Raw genomic sequence first — 19,234 nt, 5'->3', positions numbered from 1 at the left:
TTCAGCTTCATTAGCAATATCACACAAAACACATTCAAAGACATTATAACGCAATTAATTGCAGAATAGGTTTGCCCACATTATTGCCCACCTATTATAATTAAACACACAGAACAATCGCAGCAAAGAGAGATAAATGCATTCACCTTGTTTGATTTAAGTTTGTCATTTTAGGACGGACTAATGCACAAAAGTGTCTTTCTGATTATATTACATTGTGAGACCCTGAATCTATGACTTTATAACTCATAGAAACTCATATTCAGAATTGATTATTATGCCCTCAGACAATGTTGTTAGCCACTTTTCATAGAGGTTCTGTAGATGTTCAGTTTCATGATCTTTGAGCTGATTTTATTTGATGAAACATCATGATCTGGATAACTGAAGACAGAGAATGTTCATTATTACAGGAGGAGAATTTGTGTGCCTGCCCTAAATGATCTAAAATGTCTGTTACCAGGATTACAATATGAATAATCCACTGGATTTAGCACAAGATAAAAGAGCTGCTCAAATTTGAAGCAGGAGAACAAAGACAAAGACACCCCAGCTATTTTTGTTCCTATGGGGTAAACTCAGAAACCAGATCCTACAATTCCCTGTTTTGCTTTTCCTTTAATCCTCCCTGCTCAATACCTCAACACATCAGTTTTTTTTCATGAGATCACTGGGGTAAGAGCTCCCTCTGAGAACATTATACAGGTTGAATGGAACCTTTAATGACAAGTAAATCAATCTGTGAAGACACTCGTGGCAGTTTTAATTATCTTTGGCTTGTGTGTGAAGTCTGAGACTCACAGAAATCTCCGGTTGTCCCGCTGGACTCCTCGCACCCTCTGCACGATGATTTTAATGAGCTTCCATGAAGGCATCGAGTTTTACCTCCTTCAGGAAACACGGTCACATGAGCTCTTTAATGGCTTTTATACAGATTTGGTTTGATTGTGGATGTGATACAGTGAATAGGTTTTCTGATTTCTTTTTTTCTGCAGTCTTTAATTGGTTTGAGAGGTTTGAGAGGTGGCAACAAGGGCATGAAGCTGCTATGTGTTTATTTGTAAATGCATTATTGTATAAATTATTTTTTTTACTCATTATTTATCAGAAGCTTAGCTCTTTTTTTCAGATGTGTTAGAGAACGTAATCAGAATGAAGATTGTCTGAAGTGAGTTGTATTTTATTGTCCGTTTTGATCACTTAAGATAAGACTGTTGCTCGTATAAGGCTTTAAACTAACATGGAAACCATTTCCGTCTATCCTTACATGAAGTGCATACTGCCCGTGTGCTGCAGCATGGCACCCACACACAAACACCAACAGACGACATGTGCTTAATCCCAGTTTGATTCTTTCCCACATACAAACAGCAAACGAGTATAAAAGCTACAGAATATAATGGTTACAGCAGCTTCAGACTGCAGGATGAACCGCAGGATGGCAGGTGCACTTGGGTGTGAAACAGCAGAAGCAGGTGGATTGTGCAGACCTCCAGCTACTGTCAGGTAATGATAAAATGCCACATTCTCCTCTCACACTAGCACTTTATAAACCACATAAAGCAAGAGAAAACAGTCTACATACTGACACTGACTTTACAGTGCATGCAATCAGTGCAACACTGTCGTTCAGAACTAGCCTAAGACATGGACACTCACTTTCACTAAAGACAAGGCTTCCAGTGATGTCACACGACAAAAAAACATTATTTACAAACTGTAATTTGTCAGCCGCTAATTCTCAACATATTTAGCTGTTTAAAACACATGAGCTGCTGCTCTACCGCTGCCTACTTTGATACTGTATGTCTGTGTCACCTTGGAAAATCCAAACAAAGGATTTCACACACCTAAGTCACAAGATTTCACTGTGGAAGCACAAGTGGATCAACGACTCCTGTGTGGCAGGATGTAAAATCACTGATTTTTTCTATGGACTTTGGTACATGGAGTGAGCCTGACTTCAGAGGTGAACTGGATAACCGTAAGACATCACAGACTTAAGCGAGGGTGGATTGTATTAGGTGAGTCTTTTGTTAAGTGGCTACGACCTGTTTTTCCTCGTGTCCCTGCTGACAGAGCTAATGTCTGCGTCTCATGGCAGATTTTTGGCGCAGTGCTGACTCACAAACTATTCCTTTAAGGCACACACTATAGCTACCAGGATAAAGGAGAGAGATTAGAATAAAACACTCAAACTTGAAAAAATCTTGAGCTGAACTCAGTGCTCCAATAACAAATGTGTATCTGCAGTATGTGTGTGAGAGAGCGAGAGAGAGGGGGAGAGAGAGAGTGCGAGAGAGAGAGGGAGAGAGAGAGAGAGAACCCTGTTTGAACACTGGTGAGTATGAACTTATTGAACCCATCTGCTCGTGGTGAAAAATGTGCCAGGCTTGCAGCATCCACGGACGTCATGGCAACCTGTGGGGAAGCAGCAGAGAGGTGCTGCTGACTCTATGGTGTGTGTGTGTGTGTGTTTGTGTTTAATTACCTCTTTAGGACATTTTCTGAATTAAACACTGACCTTGTCAGGACCAGAAGTCCTCATGGAGACCAAAACCTGGTCCTAATGAGACAAAAACCTAATTTCTGAGGAACTGGATAAGTTTTGTGCAAAGATTTGAATTGTGGTTAGGTTATAAGATCAGGGTTAGGTATTAACTGCTCATGGTTAAGGTTAGAGATAATGCTTTGTTAAAATGAATGGACGTCAATGCAGTGTCTTAAGAAGAAGAATAGTGTGTGTATTCTGGTTTTTGTACCTCTTTAGGACCTTCTCCTGTATAAATACTGACCTTGTAAGGACATGTCATCCTCATGAGGTAGAATCTCATTTCTACTGTGGTTTAAGTGAGGAGTAAGGTGTGCATTGCATAAGGTTTGGTTAAGTCCTGGTCATAGTTAAGTTAAGGGAAATGGTCTCGTTTAGGGCGTCTTAATGAATGGAAATCCGTGCAGTGTCCCAACAAGCTGCGCAAATCTCTCTCTCTCTCTCTCGCTCTCTCCCAGTGTATTTGCACAAGTGTGTGTGAGCTGTCTGATATTATGTGATAGTCTGTGCCAGAGGCTGAGCAGGACGATCAGAGCAGCAGCAGCAGCAGCAGCAGAAGAAGAGGAGGAGGAGGAGGAGGACGGCTGGTTGTACCATGTTGCGTCTGAGCTGCCTATTATTTAGACTGATCACAGCCGGAGCTACGATGCAGTGACAGTCTACACAGGAAGACACACACACTGACTGACTGAGCAGCGCGTGGGGAGGCAGAGTCACACACGAATGCGCACGAGAAATGCTCCTCTCCTAGACTATGGCACCGTCGGGCTCGCGTAGTATCAAGCGGGGCTGTCAGAGAGTTTTGTACTGGATCCCAGTTCTCTTCATCGCCCTCATAGTGGCGTGGTCATACTACGCCTATGTTTTACAGCTTTGCATTGGTAAGAGACCAGCTGTCTGGGTAGTGTGAGGACACCGCGCGCGCGCGCGTGTGTGTGTGTGTGTGCGCGCGCGCGCTTTAGCAGATGGTGATCCAGGCTGATTGTTATTATTTATTTCTGCAGAAGACTGTCTTGTTGTTTACGCAGTGTGTGTGTGCGCGTGTGTGTGTGCGTGTGTGTGTGTGAAACCAGACTGTTTGTATATTTGGGGACAGAGGGATATATAACGTGCATTTGTGAATGGAATCTAATTATTTTAGGTCACAACAGGATCAGACAGATTTTGACAGACTGATTTTATTGTGAAGGCACATTAGTTGCATTTTCATGACACAGCATCACAGGATATGGACAGAATATGGGATTAGACCATGTGTCTCACATGAATTATCTGACTCCACCACTACCACTCTCTCAGCACTCTCTAGACTTACTGTAATGGCTTCAAGCTCATGTAGTGGCTGATCTTCATTATCTTAATTTATATCCACTACCACAGCATGACCAGCATTATCTTTTGGCAACACGTCTGACTGTAATGGATTTTGAGACAGGCCTGCCTCCTCCCTTCACACTCACTCTGGCTGCTGAAGGTTGGATGTAGCGTCCACAGACAGTGAACCTCCTCACTGGATGGTGAACAGAGTTGGGTTGACCTGGATAGTGAGGAATGTCCTGTTTTTTTTTACCCTTTTCTTTAGATTAAGCCACATATGCAGTCAAATGGTGCAAAGTCAAATGGTGCAACTTTATTGGGTGCACTATCACCAGTGGGGTCAGTTCAGGTCACATGGGTGGAATTACTGTATCTCCCATATATCTTAACAAATGTGATACCATATGTAGTATCATTATTATCATATAGTCAGCTAGACCTGGACTGGATCCTCTGTATGAGTTAAACAACAGCAAATAAATAATATTAATGTCAAAGAGATGTAAAACAATACAAAGTTGAAAAACACCAAAAGCAGACTAAAAGAGATGTGACAGACAGACAGACAAATGGGTCTGAAAACTAAAATTACCACAGTGACCCAAAAACTACTACGAGAAAACTGCTAGAGATACACAGAAAGACCCAAGAAAGAAAAGACAAAACAACCACAGAGACAAATATTGACTAAGAGATTCAAGACAATCAAAAACGATCAAGAAACTACCATAAACAGATGTAAATCAAGATGCTGAAATACCACAGAGATAAAAGAAAAGTATGTGGAAAACATTTACAATGTTAATTACATTATATGGAGACAGATCTGGAGACAAATGTTATAAAAGCATGGGAAATGACCACAAAGTGACACCAGTCAATCTGTACGATCCCTTGTTCAGGGAGAATGTTAATGTTATTTTATATCAGCATAGTTTTATTTTGATAACTGACTTGTTACACTGAAAACAATGTAATGCATGTTAAGTATAACTGTGAGTCCTCCTTCTATGGAACTGTGGCTCAGTCTGACCCATCGTTCAAAAAGAGAAAAGCAAAAACAGCGTCTGGTCATGGTTTTTATGGAGCTCCCTGTTTTACAGGCTGCAGAACAAGAAAGACATTGTGATGGTCTCAGTCACATGGTATGAAAACAGCAGCAGCAGCAGCAGCAGCAGCAGCAGCAGCAGTAGGGCGGGAGAGTCAGCATGTGCTCTGCTCACAGACACAGAGACAGCTGTATGAAAGTATCATCAGCTGATATTCCTCCTGTTCAGCAGCTTTGTTTAATCCCATTGTCTGGCTCATATAATTCACCCCAAGCAATCTGTGATTGACCTACTTTTTTGTCTTTTAAGCACCCAACAACTGATTCTCATCTTAAAAATGTGAAATCAGGTGACCTTTGTCTTCCTGCGTTGTCAGACTTTTACCTCTTTGTGGTAAGAATGCAAAGAGCAACGTTGGATGCATGGTTGTTGACTCTCACAGACATTTTACACACACACACACACACACACACACTCGTGCACATGTATGTGTCCACACTGCTGGCAAGGTAAAGTACGTGATTTTTGGCCGTATCTTCTTGGCTCACCTTTCGTCAGTACCTGCTTTAAGTGTGCGTGTGTGTGTGTTGTTAGCTACCTCTGGGTACACATTTCATACTGAAGATCAGGTAATTATAGGGACAGCTTGTCAAATCCTACTTGAAGACGCTACATCCTACTTGGGTCAGAGGTTAATATTATAGTTAAGGTGAGTCTTGTCAATGTAGTGTCCTCATAGGTGATCTATAACGCTTGTTTATATGTGTGTGTGTTTTATATGTTACACATTTGATTGATTTTGGGTTAGAATTTGAAAGATTGTGCAGAAATGCTTGAATGGCGAGTCAGACTGAGTCACAGTTCTATGATAATAGTAGTAATTGATTTGATATAGAAGGAGGAACAAGAAGGCATGTACATACACATTCGTTTTTCCATCTCCATTAGGAAACCTCATAGACACTTTAACCTTAACCATCACAACTAAGTGCCTAACCCTAACCTTAAAAGCAGGTCTTAACCCTCAAAAACCTCCCCACATTGATACAAACACACGCACACACGCCTTTGACTGGTAGTGTGCTGTGTATTTATTTTGTGGATGTTGTGGTACTGACCACTATGTGTAAGTTTACACTCTCAGCATTTTTCATATTTGCTGATTTGAATTTGCACAGACTGTCAGACACTGCTCTCTGTGTGTGAGTGATTTAAAAGTAAAATAAAACCTTCATCCTCTTCACTGACCTATATATATATATATATATGTATATATATATATACATATGTATATATATATACATATGTATATATACACACATACTGGAACACAGTGTGTTTCACTTTTTGTAATTCAGCACAGACGTGACCATGTGTGTCTTTTCATTTGTCATTTTTCAGAGTCCATTGAAGACACGGGACAAAAGGGTGAGTGTTTTGTGAACTTGTCTTCACTTCATTTCTGTGTGTCCTGCTCTTTTATGACTGTCAGTGCTGAGCAGAGGTTTGGGTCAGAGGGGGGAGGACCTGAGCAGAGGTGGCTCGAAAACACTCGAAAACACTACACTCAGCTTGCATCTGCACACAGGAAGTGTGTCATCACATTTTTGTTCAACTAAAGCAGCTTTATGTTGAGAGTCAGGCTTTTATCCAGTTTCTAGATATAGAGATGCTATCGCTCACTTTTATACATTTTGTAACAAACACTTATGGAGCGAAATCCCATCTTCCTCTCCTCATATTGTTATTTGCACAGAACGCAGAGGACGATGACGACAAATTGTTTGTTTCATCTTTCTTATTCCAGTGGTGTACCTGCTGGTGTACCATGCTGTTTTCATCATGTTTGTGTGGGCATACTGGCAAACCATCTTCACCAGGCCCATGAACCCCCTGAAGGAGGTGAGTGTGTCTGCGACACGGCGCTCCACTCGGCTGAGATGATGAGGCAAGTGCAGCCTTCACCGTATGATTGAGCGCTGCATTTAGACTAATAACACTTTCCAGTCGAGAGGCCTGAAGCTGCACTCTAATGGCTCTGTATTTGGCCACAGCGCACAATTCTGCAGGGCGAATGCACACATGCATACATCTTGTATGAGGACGCACACGTATCACACTGAAAGCGTATCCTTTATTAAATGTGATCTCTGGATCACTTGAGGTTGTGTGATTGTGAAAGATAAGAGTCAGGTTTCATAGGTGCTGTACCGCTTGTCATCATTACAGTTATTTGTTTCATAAATCGCCTGAATGGCTGAATGTAATATCTCAGCTCTGTGCCGCTTTGCCCCCGTGTGCTTGGTGATGCAGAAAGCGCTGAAGAAACAAGTGGAAGAATCAGAAACAGACTCTCTTCACCACTGAGCTGCAGATTCACAACAAACACAAAATAAACATCATATGTGATTGTTTTGATCAATGGAAAGATATGATTTGTTAGAAATGAAAAATACTGCTCTCTGATCTGTTCTCCTTTCTTCTTTTTTTTAAAATCTCACATGTTATTTGTCTTTCCTCTCTTTGTTTCTGCCCTACATAGTTTCACCTGTCCTACTCTGACAAGGAGCTGCTGGAGCGTGAAGACCGGGGAGAGTCTCAGCAGGAGATCCTGAGGAGAATAGCCAAGGATCTTCCCATCTACACCCGCACCAACTCTGGAGGTACATCACTGCACTATTCAGATTTCTAACTTGGCTTCAAAATATTGTTAAAAGTGGCTAGTTACAGTCGTATGTATTCTTAATGACAATATTGGGATAACCAATGTGGAACTTTTAAATATAAACAAATGTATGTTACATTCAAAGTTCTCACAACGCTGATGAAGTCTGTCAGCAACACACGACTGACTGTGTTTCTCGGTATCGCTGTGTTTAGAGCTCATGTCGCCCAGTAATACTCCCATGTTGCACACACAGGAAGTGATTCGTTTTGTCAGGAAAGACAGAGACGGCTACAAACAGGTTGGAGTATGACTGAAAACACAATGAAGTGTCCAGATGTGAATTCCATCACTTGCAGCCGTTCAGCAATTTGTTGCTATATCGTTTATTCTTTCTGTTCAAGACGACCAGACAGAGGAGGCATAATAACATCAACAACAACCAAAATCAACAAAGTTACGCACTTCAGTGTTAAGTTTGGGAACGGTTGGTCTTGACTGAAGTGCAGACTTCACAGTTCATTTCATCCTTGTTATAAATCCACAGGTCCAATGAAATAATGGCCCTTGCTTCAAAATGACGTCTTTGAACGTGTATTTATCTCTCTGAAAACTGCAAAACAATAAAAATAAGTATTCAAGTTTTAGTTTCCAGTTTTCAAAGTCTCCATTAGAGTAGAGCAACAGAACTATGAGCAAAACAGAAAACAAGTACCATAGTGCCCATGCAAAGTCCCAAAACATTATAACATCACAGTAACATTTTATTTCATGTGTAAATTCATATACAAATCTGATGTAATTTATTTGTATTAACTAAAATTAGCTTAAATTAATGAATAAGTTTGGTTATTTTGTTTGTTTTCAGGGACAATGAGTGTGACTCTGACCCACAAATCCTCTTTACCTAAGTTTTCTGATCATGTGACTCATTCAGTGTCCAAATAAGATACCAAACAACACATGTCGAATAGGGATGGGCATTTCAAGCAAAAATGCTATTCTTTGCCATGATTAGTTATTGAATATTTGAATATTTGTTAGTGGTCCAGCCACACTTACAAGACAGACTTTAAATGACTTGAACTCTCACTACTATGAATCCACACATGAACATAAAAAAACCCAAACATTTTTACAAGTGTAAGAGTTGGACTCGTCACCCCAAGTTTGTGGTCAGGTGTTTGGAGAGGCTGCTGCAGCTGATGAAGATGATTACGATGATGATGTCTTTGTCTGTGTGACTGACTCGGACTGTGTCTCGGACTGTGTCTCCTCAGCAATCCGCTTCTGTGACCGCTGCCAGCTGCTGAAGCCTGATCGATGTCACCATTGTTCAGTCTGTGATAGGTACGTCTCTGTGCTCATTCACCTGCAGAGGAAAGTCAACACCATACTGTATATATTGTGTTGCACTGTGTCAGGCAGAGGGAGGTTTGATAGCTCTGACATCTGACTCTGCCGTGTTACAGATGCATCCTGAAGATGGATCATCACTGCCCATGGTACGTACTAGTGACACTTCTGTTTTAAAAAGTGGAGTTTACTTAGTCAGTGTGTATCAGCTCACTCACATGGTCTGTAATTAGTGCCTGCTGCTGTAAGGCATACCTTGCAGCGCAAGCATCAATTGTTATTCTACACGTTTATTCTGTTTCCTCTTCCGCCAAAAGTTTGCCGCGTAACTCCTCCCACAGTTTTGAGAAGACCCTCACACATGTTATACCAAAAAGTGTGGCTTGATGGGAAATGGTGTTCTATGACTTTTCTAAGCATTTTGAGTGACCATGGCGACAAAATGTCATAGTTTAGTATGTTGCCCAAAATTAAGTATGTCATCCAAAATTTGACAAAAATGTCATAGTTTACTATCTTGTCCAAAATGTGACAAAAATGTCATAGTTTAGTATGTCGTCCAAAATGTGACAAAAATGTCATAGTTTAGTATGTCGTCCAAAATGTGACAAAAATGTCATAGTTTAGTACGTCGTCCAAAATGTGACAAAAATGTCATAGTTTAGTATGTTGTCCAAAATGTGACAAAAATGTCATAGTTTAGTACGTCGTCCAAAATCGTCCAAAATGTGACAAAAATGTCATAGTTTAGTACGTCGTCCAAAATGTGACAAAAATGTCATAGTTTAGTATGTCGTCCAAAATGTGACAAAAATGTCATAGTTTAGTACGTCGTCCAAAATGTGACAAAAATGTCATAGTTTAGTATGTCGTCCCAAATGGACGACATACTAAGCTATAACTTTTTTGTCATAGGTTAGGTTATTTCATTTTTGTCATTATGACGTGTTTGACCTATGACCTTTTTGACTCATTTTGGACGACATACTATACTATGACTTTTTTTCACATTTCGGGCGACATACTAACTGATTACTTTTTTGTCACATTTCGGACGACATACTAACCATTGACTTTTTTGTCACAATTTGGACAACATACTAAACTATGACTTTTTTGTCATATTTCGGTCGACATACTTACCTATGACTTTTTGTCATATTTCGGTCGACATACTTACCGATGACTTTTTTGACTCATTTTGGACGACATACTAACCTATGACTTTTTTGACTCATTTTGGTCGACATACTAACCTATGACTTTTTTGTCACATTTCGGTCGACATACTAACCTATGACTTTTTTGACTCATTTTGGACGACATACTAACCTATGATTTTTTGACTCATTTTGGACGACATACTAACCTATGACTTTTTGTCATATTTCGGTCGACATACTAACCTATGACTTTTTTGACTAATTTTGGACGACATACTAACCTATGACTTTTTGTCATATTTCGGTCGACATACTAACCTATGACTTTTTTGTCATATTTCGGTCGACATACTTACCGATGACTTTTTTGACTCATTTTGGACGACATACTAACCTATGACTTTTTGTCATATTTCGGTCGACATACTAACCTATGACTTTTTTGTCATATTTCGGTCGACATACTTACCGATGACTTTTTTGACTCATTTTGGACGACATACTAACCTATGACTTTTTTGACACATTTCGGTCGACATACTAACCTATGACTTTTTTGACTCATTTTGGATGACATACTAATAACTTTTTTTGTCACATTTTGGACAACATACTATACTATGACTTTTTTTTCACATTTTGGGCGACATACTTACCGATTACTTTTTTGTCACATTTCGGGCAACTTACTAACCTGTGACTTTTTTGTCATATTTTGGACGACACACTAACCTATAACTTTTTTGTCACATTTCGGATGACATACTAACCATTGACTTTTTTTTCACATTTTGGATGACATACTAACCATTTACTTTTTTTGTCATATTTTGGAAGACATACTAACCTATGACTTTTTTGTCATATTTTGGACGACATACTAACCTATGACTTTTTTGTCATATTTTGGACGACATACTAACCTATGACTTTTTTGTCATATTTCGGTCGACAGACTAACCTATGACTTTTTTGTCATATTTTGGACGACATACTTACCTATGACTTTTTTGTCATATTTTGGACGACATACTAACCTATGACTTTTTTTGTCATATTTTGGACGACATACTAACCTATGACTTTTTTGACTCATTTTGGACGACATACTAACCTATGACTTTTTTTGTCATATTTTGGTCGACATACTAACCTATGACTTTTTTGACTCATTTTGGACGACATACTAATGACTATTTGTCACATTTTGGACAACATACTATACTATGACTTTATTTTCACATTTTGGGTGACATACTAACCAATGACTTTTTGTCATATTTTGGACGACATACAAACCTATGACTTTTTTGTCATATTTTGGACGACATACTAACCTATGACTTTTTTGTCATATTTTGGACGACATACTAACCTATGACTTTTTTGTCATATTTTGGACGACATACTAACCTATGACTTTTTTGTCATATTTTGGACGACATACTAACCTATGACTTTTTTGTCATATTTCGGTCGACAGACTAACCTATGACTTTTTTGTCATATTTTGGACGACATACTAACCTATGACTTTTTTGTCATATTTCGGTCGACTTACTTACCGATGACTTTTTTGACTCATTTTGGACGACATACTAACCTATGACTTTTTTGTCACATTTCGGTCGACAAACTTACAGATGACTTTTTGTCATATTTTAGAGGGCATACTTTACTATGACTTATTTGTCACATTTCAGTCGACATACTAATCTATGACTTTTTTGTCACATTTCGGACAACATACTAACCTATGACTTTTTTGTTGTATTTTGGACAACATACTAACCTATGATGTTTTTGTCAGATTTTGGACGACAAAGTAAACTATGACATTTTTGTTAGATTTTGGACGACATACTAAACTATGAGTTTATTTTCACATTTTGGGTGACATACTAACCAATGACTTTTTGTCATATTTTGGACGACATACAAACCTATGACTTTTTTGACTAATTTTGGACAACATACTAAACTATGACATTTTTGTCATATTTTGGACGACATACTAACCTATGACATTTTTGTCATATTTTGGACGACATACTAACCTATGACATTTTTGTCAGATTTTGGACGACATACTAACCTATGACATTTTTGTCAGATTTTGGACGACATACTAACCTATGACATTTTTGTCAGATTTTGGACGACATACTAACCTATGACATTTTTGTCATATTTTGGACGACATACTAACCTATGATATTTTTGTCAGATTTTGGACGACATAGTAAACTATGACTTTTTTGTCACAATTTGGACAACATACTAAACTATGACATTTTTGTCATATTTTGGACGACATACTAAACTATGATATTTTTGTCATATTTTGGACGACATACTAACCTATGACATTTTTGTCATATTTTGGACGACATACTAACCTATGATATTTTTGTCATATTTTGGACGACATACTAACCTATGATATTTTTGTCAGATTTTGGACGACATAGTTAACTATGACATTTTTGCCAAATTTTGGACGACATACTAACCATTAACTTTTTTTGTCATATTTTGGACGACACACTAAACTATGACATTTTTTTTAAATTTTGGACGACATACTAAACTATGACATTTTGATCAATTTTGGACTACATACTAAACTATGACATTTTGGTCAAATTTTTCGACGACATACTGTACTATGACTTTTTTGTCATATTTCGGACAACATACTTACCTATGACTTTTTTTTTCAAATATCGGACGACATACTAACCTATGACATTTTTGCCAAATTTTGGACGACATACTAACCATTAACTTTTTTTGTCATATTTTGGACGACACACTAAACTATGACATTTTTTTTAAATTTTGGACGACATACTAAACTATGACATTTTGATCAATTTTGGACGACATACTAAACTATGACATTTTGGTCAAATGTTTCGACGACATACTGTACTATGACTTTTTTGTCATATTTCGGACAACATACTTACCTATGACTTTTTTTTTCAAATATCGGACGACATACTAAATTATGACATCTCTGTCAAATTTTGGACGACATACTAAACTTTGGACAACATACTAAACTATGAAATTTTTGTCACATTTTGGACGACATACTAAACTATGACATTTTACTGTAAGACCTGAGTGGCATTGTGGCATAGTAGTTAGTAAGTCTTGACTAAATATGTACAAATAGTATGCTGTGCAAAATTTGACAAAAATGTCATAGTTTAACAGTTTTGAGAAAACCCCTACACATCCTATGTCAAAACATGCAGTTTGATCGAGAATGGCGGGCTATTACTTTTCTAAGCGCCTCGAGCAACAACCCAGCCCAGTTTGGATCCTCACAGTTAAGAGTTAGTCTCTTTTAAAGGGTGATTCCACCAAAATCCACTTTGTCTAAATACTTCAAGTATTTAGACACAGCAGGCACGCTCGAAATTTCGCTGCGAAATTTTCTAGTTCTATATGTTATTTTATACAGAATCAGTGTAAAACAGTGTTTTTCTCTTAACAATCTTTTACAACAGGATGATTTGTACACAGACATTGTGTAGATGCATAAATAACTCGTTCACTGGACACAACTGAACATCTCACTTTGCCAAACGACAGATTTTGGCAGCAGAGGGAGACAAAACAAATCTAAATCCAGTCCTCATTCTTTCTGCCAAACATAGTCCTTTTTGTTCTTTTTTTCTACTCTGTGTTTCCTTTTGTCTTTTTAACCAAGGAGGAACCAGGAAGAAAAAATGACGGACTGTGAGATAAGGCTGAATAAATATGTAATTGCGATTATTTTGATTGAAATTGCGAATGATTATATGATTCACATTATTAGAGGGAATTATTCTCATTTTCATTGAAAAAACCTATGAAATGATTATGGCGTGATGTTGGTTCAGATCTGCACAAAACAAATATGTTTCAAAAGCTATCACTCTGATATTACTATAGAAATAAGCTAGTGTTAAAATATACTAACTTTCATTTTTTTTTTAATATTTCACTACTACATCATTACCACATTGTTACTGTACTATAATGTACGTTGCTGCTGAAAGTTGAAGATAACTCTTAACTTCAACTTGTTTAATAGAAAAGAAAAACATTGTCACATGTATTTTATTGCACTCAGTTATGAGGGAAAAAAAAGAATATTCCGATTGTGATTCCTGGGCCTTGTTCTTTTTCCTTCTTGTCACAGGGTGAACAACTGTGTGGGATTCTCCAACTACAAACATTTCATGCTGTTCTTGGCATATTCGCTCCTCTATTGCCTTTTTATAACTGCGACAGATCTTCAATACTTCATAAAATTCTGGACGGTAAATATAACTTTCATGTTGTATTATTTGCACAGAATATCTCTGAAGAAATGTTAACGGACGTGCGATACAACATGGCACATGTCGTGTTTGGTATTTGATTCTTTTTCTCCCTCAAGGCTGGAGGTAGAGCACACTTCCGTCTGAAAGAATACCTGGTACGAATCAGCCAACTAGTTAGTGGCACGGAAATAGAAAGCGTCCCTCTAGAAAAGAAAAGCAGAGTAGACATCTCTCAGCGCCTCCTTCGTGTCCAGATCTTAGTGTCCACTCTGTGCTTGTGCAGGTGTGTTGACGTGTTGTTTTCCATCAGAACGGCCTCCCAGACACTCAGGCCAAGTTCCACATCCTGTTCCTCTTCTTCTCGGCCTCCATGTTCTCAGTCAGCCTCGCCTCGCTCTTCATCTATCACTGCTGGCTCGTCTGCAAGAACAGATCAACACTCGGTAGGTGGCGCACATCAAACCTCCGAGTGTGTGTGTGTGTGTGTGTGTTGTGTCAGTAGCTGCAGTGTTTACCTGGACAGCAGCTCACTCTTTTCTTTTGTGCATCGAGAGTACGTTTTCAGTGTGTTCATTGTTGACACGTCGTCATCTCCGCACTAATGATGAAGGATGTGTTTTCTCCCGCCGCCGGTCACCATGATGAGCCTCTCTGGGCTGTAATCAGACGGAGCACTTTCTCATTATGTGTGCACACTGGTACACTTGTCTGTGTGTGTTGAGGGGAGTGGATTATCCAGAGTATGTTACAATGTAATGCAAAGACACAAGGCTCGCAGCATTAATCGGCTTAGTAACAGACACTGGCAGGAAGAGAAGTCACACCTGGTGGAGCCGTTTGTGGACTGCTTTTCCTGCACGACAAAAGGCACTTTGATTCAGTGTTGTTTCATTGATGCAGACGTTCACATTCATGTGTTAGTCTATGATCTGAATGATGAAGGTGTGTATTTATTTATTTATTTATTTACTAGACAGCATTCTTCTTCTTCTTCTTCTCCTCAGAGGCTGTACGTGCTCCGGTGTTCCGTCACGGCACAGACAAGAACGGTTTCAGTCTGGGCTTCAGTAAGAACTTCCATCAGGTCTTTGGTGATGAAGTGAAATACTGGCCTGTTCCCATATTCTCCAGGTGTGTTCATCTTGTCTGAGGTGTTTCAAAAGTCAAATAAAAAAAGCCTTAGGTTTAAAAGAAAGGTCCTTAAATTAAAGGTAACAGTCCCAATAAAACAAGTCAGTGTTTACAGAAATAATGAAGGAATCATTTGTTTTCCCCAGGCAGATTATTTTTTACTTCAGTATAATTTTAAGTCTAGACTGAAGGACAGTTATAGGTCAAAAAAACTTGAGATTCTGCTCCGTGAGCCACAGCTCTTCAGTGTGGCTAATTTTAGATCTGTAAACACTGAAATCCAACTTGTAAGCAGTGGAGTTGCTTGTATTTGAACTATATTTTGTCTTCAAGGACATTGGAACAGGGGAAGCAAAGCAAGTAACGGCCTGCAGCCCTGAGCTGAGAAAGGACACCAGAGGCCAGAGAGTTATTTTTCATTACATTAGTCCATAGCAACAAAACTTTAGAAGAACCTCCTTAAATTTTAATGATTGGCTTTAGGAGACGGCCATGACACATGGGTGAAAATCCCCAAACTGGGCCCAGTGCCACTAGTTTCATTGCTTTGGTTCTATTAATCTATCTATGTGAGGCCAATCTATTAATGTTCAATATGATTTAACAAATTCATTTGTTGCATATTTAAAACCACACACAAGAGAGAACTACCGATTTCACACTTTTTATGGTTGTCGATTTCAAAGAATTTATATTTGACTAAATATATTTATTTAGCGATTATAAATAATGTTGTAAACGGTTAAAGTGACCTTTCTGTTTTGTAAGTGTCATAATTAGAATTGTTGTATTTGTAATTGTTTTTCTTGGTTGTGTTACTCACAGATGACATGCAGTTTTTAGGTTTTTGGTTTTTGCTCGTGGTGAACGCGTATTTCCCTTCAGTTTGGTGAACCCTGATAAAAGTCATCAGTCATATGACATAACAGTCATCACCGTCAGAACTGAGGTTTAATGTCGAAACTCCACTTCTCCATTAATGACTCATTCATTTTGTTAGAATTAATGATGTTAGAATTTACAGCTGTTCTACAATTACATGCAGACATTGAGATGATTCAGCATTTGCCTCTTGTAGCTTCATTTGTCTCTGTGGTACAGTACAGGTTCATATTTCAGCAACAGCACACTCTCACTCAGCATCACAATTCATTAATTCAACAATTAACTTCATCTCCTTTCAAACCTTTAATGATGAACTTAAATAAAAAAATGCTCCACCCATAGCATATCCGTCTGTGAGTGGTCACACAACCTTCCACACATCAGTACAGAATAAGTAACAAATAAGAAAAGGAGAATACATTGGCTTTGATTCATAACATAATAATCTGATAATAATCTGATGTTTATAATATCCTTTGGTTTACAGTTTAGGTGACGGTTGCTCATTCCCATCCTGTCTGGTGAATCTGGACCCTGAACAGCCTTCTTCACCCTCTGGCTCCAACCTTGTCAACAAAGGGTGAGTGAAAAATAGAAGATACAGACATTAAAATGAGAGTGGTGCTTAGTATGCAGGAAAATCAGTTGCAGGTTAACGTGAATCCTTTTGGACTCGTGTTTCCCAGACTTTTTATTATGGTGACCCACTTTCCAAAGATGACAAAGCATCATGAGTCATGAGAATTTCGCAAACTGATTTGGCAACCCAAAATAAAATCTTCCACAATCCAGTTCCTGGCAGTGATTGTTCTGTGATCATTGATTTACAGTAGTTAAGATATGTTTATGTTAAAAGACAGATGTAGTGATGAAAACCCTCCTGGTGGTTTTGTGTGTGTTTGCAGTGCAGCAGAGGGTCGCCAGTTCCCCTCCAAGCCACTGAGAGAGAGTCAGAGTCGACTGCTCACCAGCACCCCCTCCTGGACAGAGAATGACAGTGCAACAGAGAAAAACAAGAAAGGTGAGCTAAAGGTTCTTCTTCAGATGCTTGAGTACAAGACACGTTTAAAGATTTAAAGCATTTTGGTGATTACTTTTATGCTGCAGCCTTCATCTAAAAATCAGCACAGAGACAAGAACTGATGAATGTTTTTTGAGTAGAATTTACTTCAGAAACCTTTTGTTGTTGGTGCTTCTTGATGTGAAACGAGTCACTTCCTGTGTGCAGCATGGGAATGCCGCTGGGTGACATGAGATCAAAACACAGAGAGATTTGTGTGAAGCTGATAGGCTTTTTATCCATCTATATATCAGTCGTGTATAAAGTACCTGAAAGGGTTACTTCGGTAAAAGTACAAGTATCTTACCAGAAAATGACTTTGGTTGAAGTTGAAGTGACTTTTTAATGATATTACTTAAATAAAAGTCTTAAAGTATATGACATTTACAGTACTTAAGTATCAAAAGTCATTTTCTGATATAAAATGTACTTGTTTTGAAGCAGATTTAGGATTGAGCCATGGTGGCTCAGTGGTAGGGTGAATTCTCTTTCAACTTGAAAGTTGTGGGTTCAATTCCTGGCTTTGTTAGTCTATATGTGTCCTTGAGCAAGACACTTAACCCCATGTTACAGCGTGTGAATGGGTATGAAAGATCAAGCTCATCAAGACAGAAAAGCACAACATACTGTAAATACAGACCATTACCAAGTCTTCATTTATCTATCTTTAAAAAAAGATGTAAATTAAGGATTTCTTTATTATTATTATTTTTAAACCTGTGTGTATTTTTTTCAGGTGCTAACAATGATGGCCTGACCATAGAAAATGAGGCGTAACCACAGTTAGAAGTGACATCTCTAATCCAGGTGAGTATGTTTACAATCATGGAAGATATCTCAAGATTTAAAGTTAACGCGCGTGTGTGTCTCACCTCACAGGTCTCCTCATTGATCGTGCCTATCAGGACGTGACATGGCGCTGATGTCATCATCATCATCATCATCGTCGTCTGTTGTTTTCGTTATTGCACTGAGTTTTCCACGACTGACACCACATGCGTAGCTTAGCGCATCAGCAAATGTAGCTATGGCTGCCAAACATTTGCACATGGAGTAAATAAATTAGTGATGGTGTTAATGTGGTGTAAATTACATTCCTTCAGTATTTGCTTTTTCTTTTTTTTTTTTCGTTTTGTTTTGTTGTGTTGTGGAAGGTCAAATGATGCATGCTCTCATCTCAGGATGTCACAACCTTGCTGTAGTGAACTGTACATGACGTTCTCTCCTTTGCTTGAAAGTATAATATTAGTAATCATGTTTTTTGAATAAGGGCTCTTCTGACTGGTTATAGCATGACCATGACTCCCGGAGTGGAGGTTCAGCTCACTGGCCACCATCAAAAAGAAACCTTGGCGTAATGCTGATAACGTTGAGTGTTTTTGTTAAGAAATGTTATGTTGTGAATGTAATACCCCCCCCCAAAAAAAAAAAAAAAAGTCAGTTCCACCCACTTTGTACTCTATTTTCACCTTCTGAGGAATTTGTCTATTCTCGTCTAGTGCTGGAAATGAACTGTACATTTATGTAAAGAATCTATGCCTGTTTAAAAAAAAAAGGAGAAAAAAAAAGCTTCATGGTGATTGCTGGTGTCAATTTATATTTTTTTATTCTGTCTGTTGAGACAAACCTGACGTGTGAGGCCAAGTACTGTACTGTTGTGATGCCTTATGAGAATAAAAAGAGCTCATCAGTTGCTGTTCTCGTTCACCTCTTTACGGAGTCATGTAACGGCGGA

The 19,234-nt window shown here is 38.5% G+C and overlaps 1 protein-coding gene across 2 annotated transcripts; it reads left to right on the top strand.

The window, feature by feature from the left end:
- The first annotated feature begins 3,066 nt into the window (after positions 1-3,066).
- zdhhc2 (zinc finger DHHC-type palmitoyltransferase 2) lies at positions 3,067-19,192 on the top strand. 2 transcript variants are annotated; one of them, XM_058650272.1, is made up of 14 exons: positions 3,067-3,432; positions 6,319-6,345; positions 6,725-6,819; positions 7,460-7,580; positions 8,863-8,932; positions 9,055-9,087; positions 14,300-14,420; positions 14,540-14,578; positions 14,734-14,866; positions 15,428-15,554; positions 16,927-17,019; positions 17,345-17,460; positions 18,236-18,306; positions 18,379-19,192. In XM_058650272.1, exons 1-13 carry the CDS (start codon positions 3,306-3,308, stop codon positions 18,274-18,276), a joined length of 1,143 nt encoding a protein of 380 aa, XP_058506255.1. In that variant the 5' UTR covers positions 3,067-3,305; the 3' UTR covers positions 18,277-18,306; positions 18,379-19,192. The 2 variants fall into 2 exon arrangements, with proteins under 2 accessions (XP_058506255.1, XP_058506256.1); XM_058650273.1 differs by lacking the exon at positions 14,540-14,578.
- Positions 19,193-19,234: the final 42 nt, after the last annotated feature.

This window comes from Solea solea, chromosome 14, assembly GCF_958295425.1.
Source record: "Solea solea chromosome 14, fSolSol10.1, whole genome shotgun sequence".
In the NCBI taxonomy this organism is placed as follows: Eukaryota; Metazoa; Chordata; class Actinopteri; order Pleuronectiformes; family Soleidae; genus Solea; species Solea solea.
Note: the sequence above shows the minus strand (reverse complement) of the source record. Positions and strands in the feature narration are given on the sequence as shown.

Coding starts and splice junctions, on each gene's coding strand:
- zdhhc2 (XM_058650272.1), top strand. CDS start 3,306: ATGGCACCGTCGGGCTCGCGTAGTATCAAGCGGGGCTGTCAGAGAGTT. Junction 14,867..15,427: donor CAAGAACAGATCAACACTCG/GTAGGTGGCGCA, acceptor TCTTCTCCTCAG/AGGCTGTACGTGCTCCGGTG. Junction 17,020..17,344: donor TCCAACCTTGTCAACAAAGG/GTGAGTGAAAAA, acceptor GTGTGTTTGCAG/TGCAGCAGAGGGTCGCCAGT.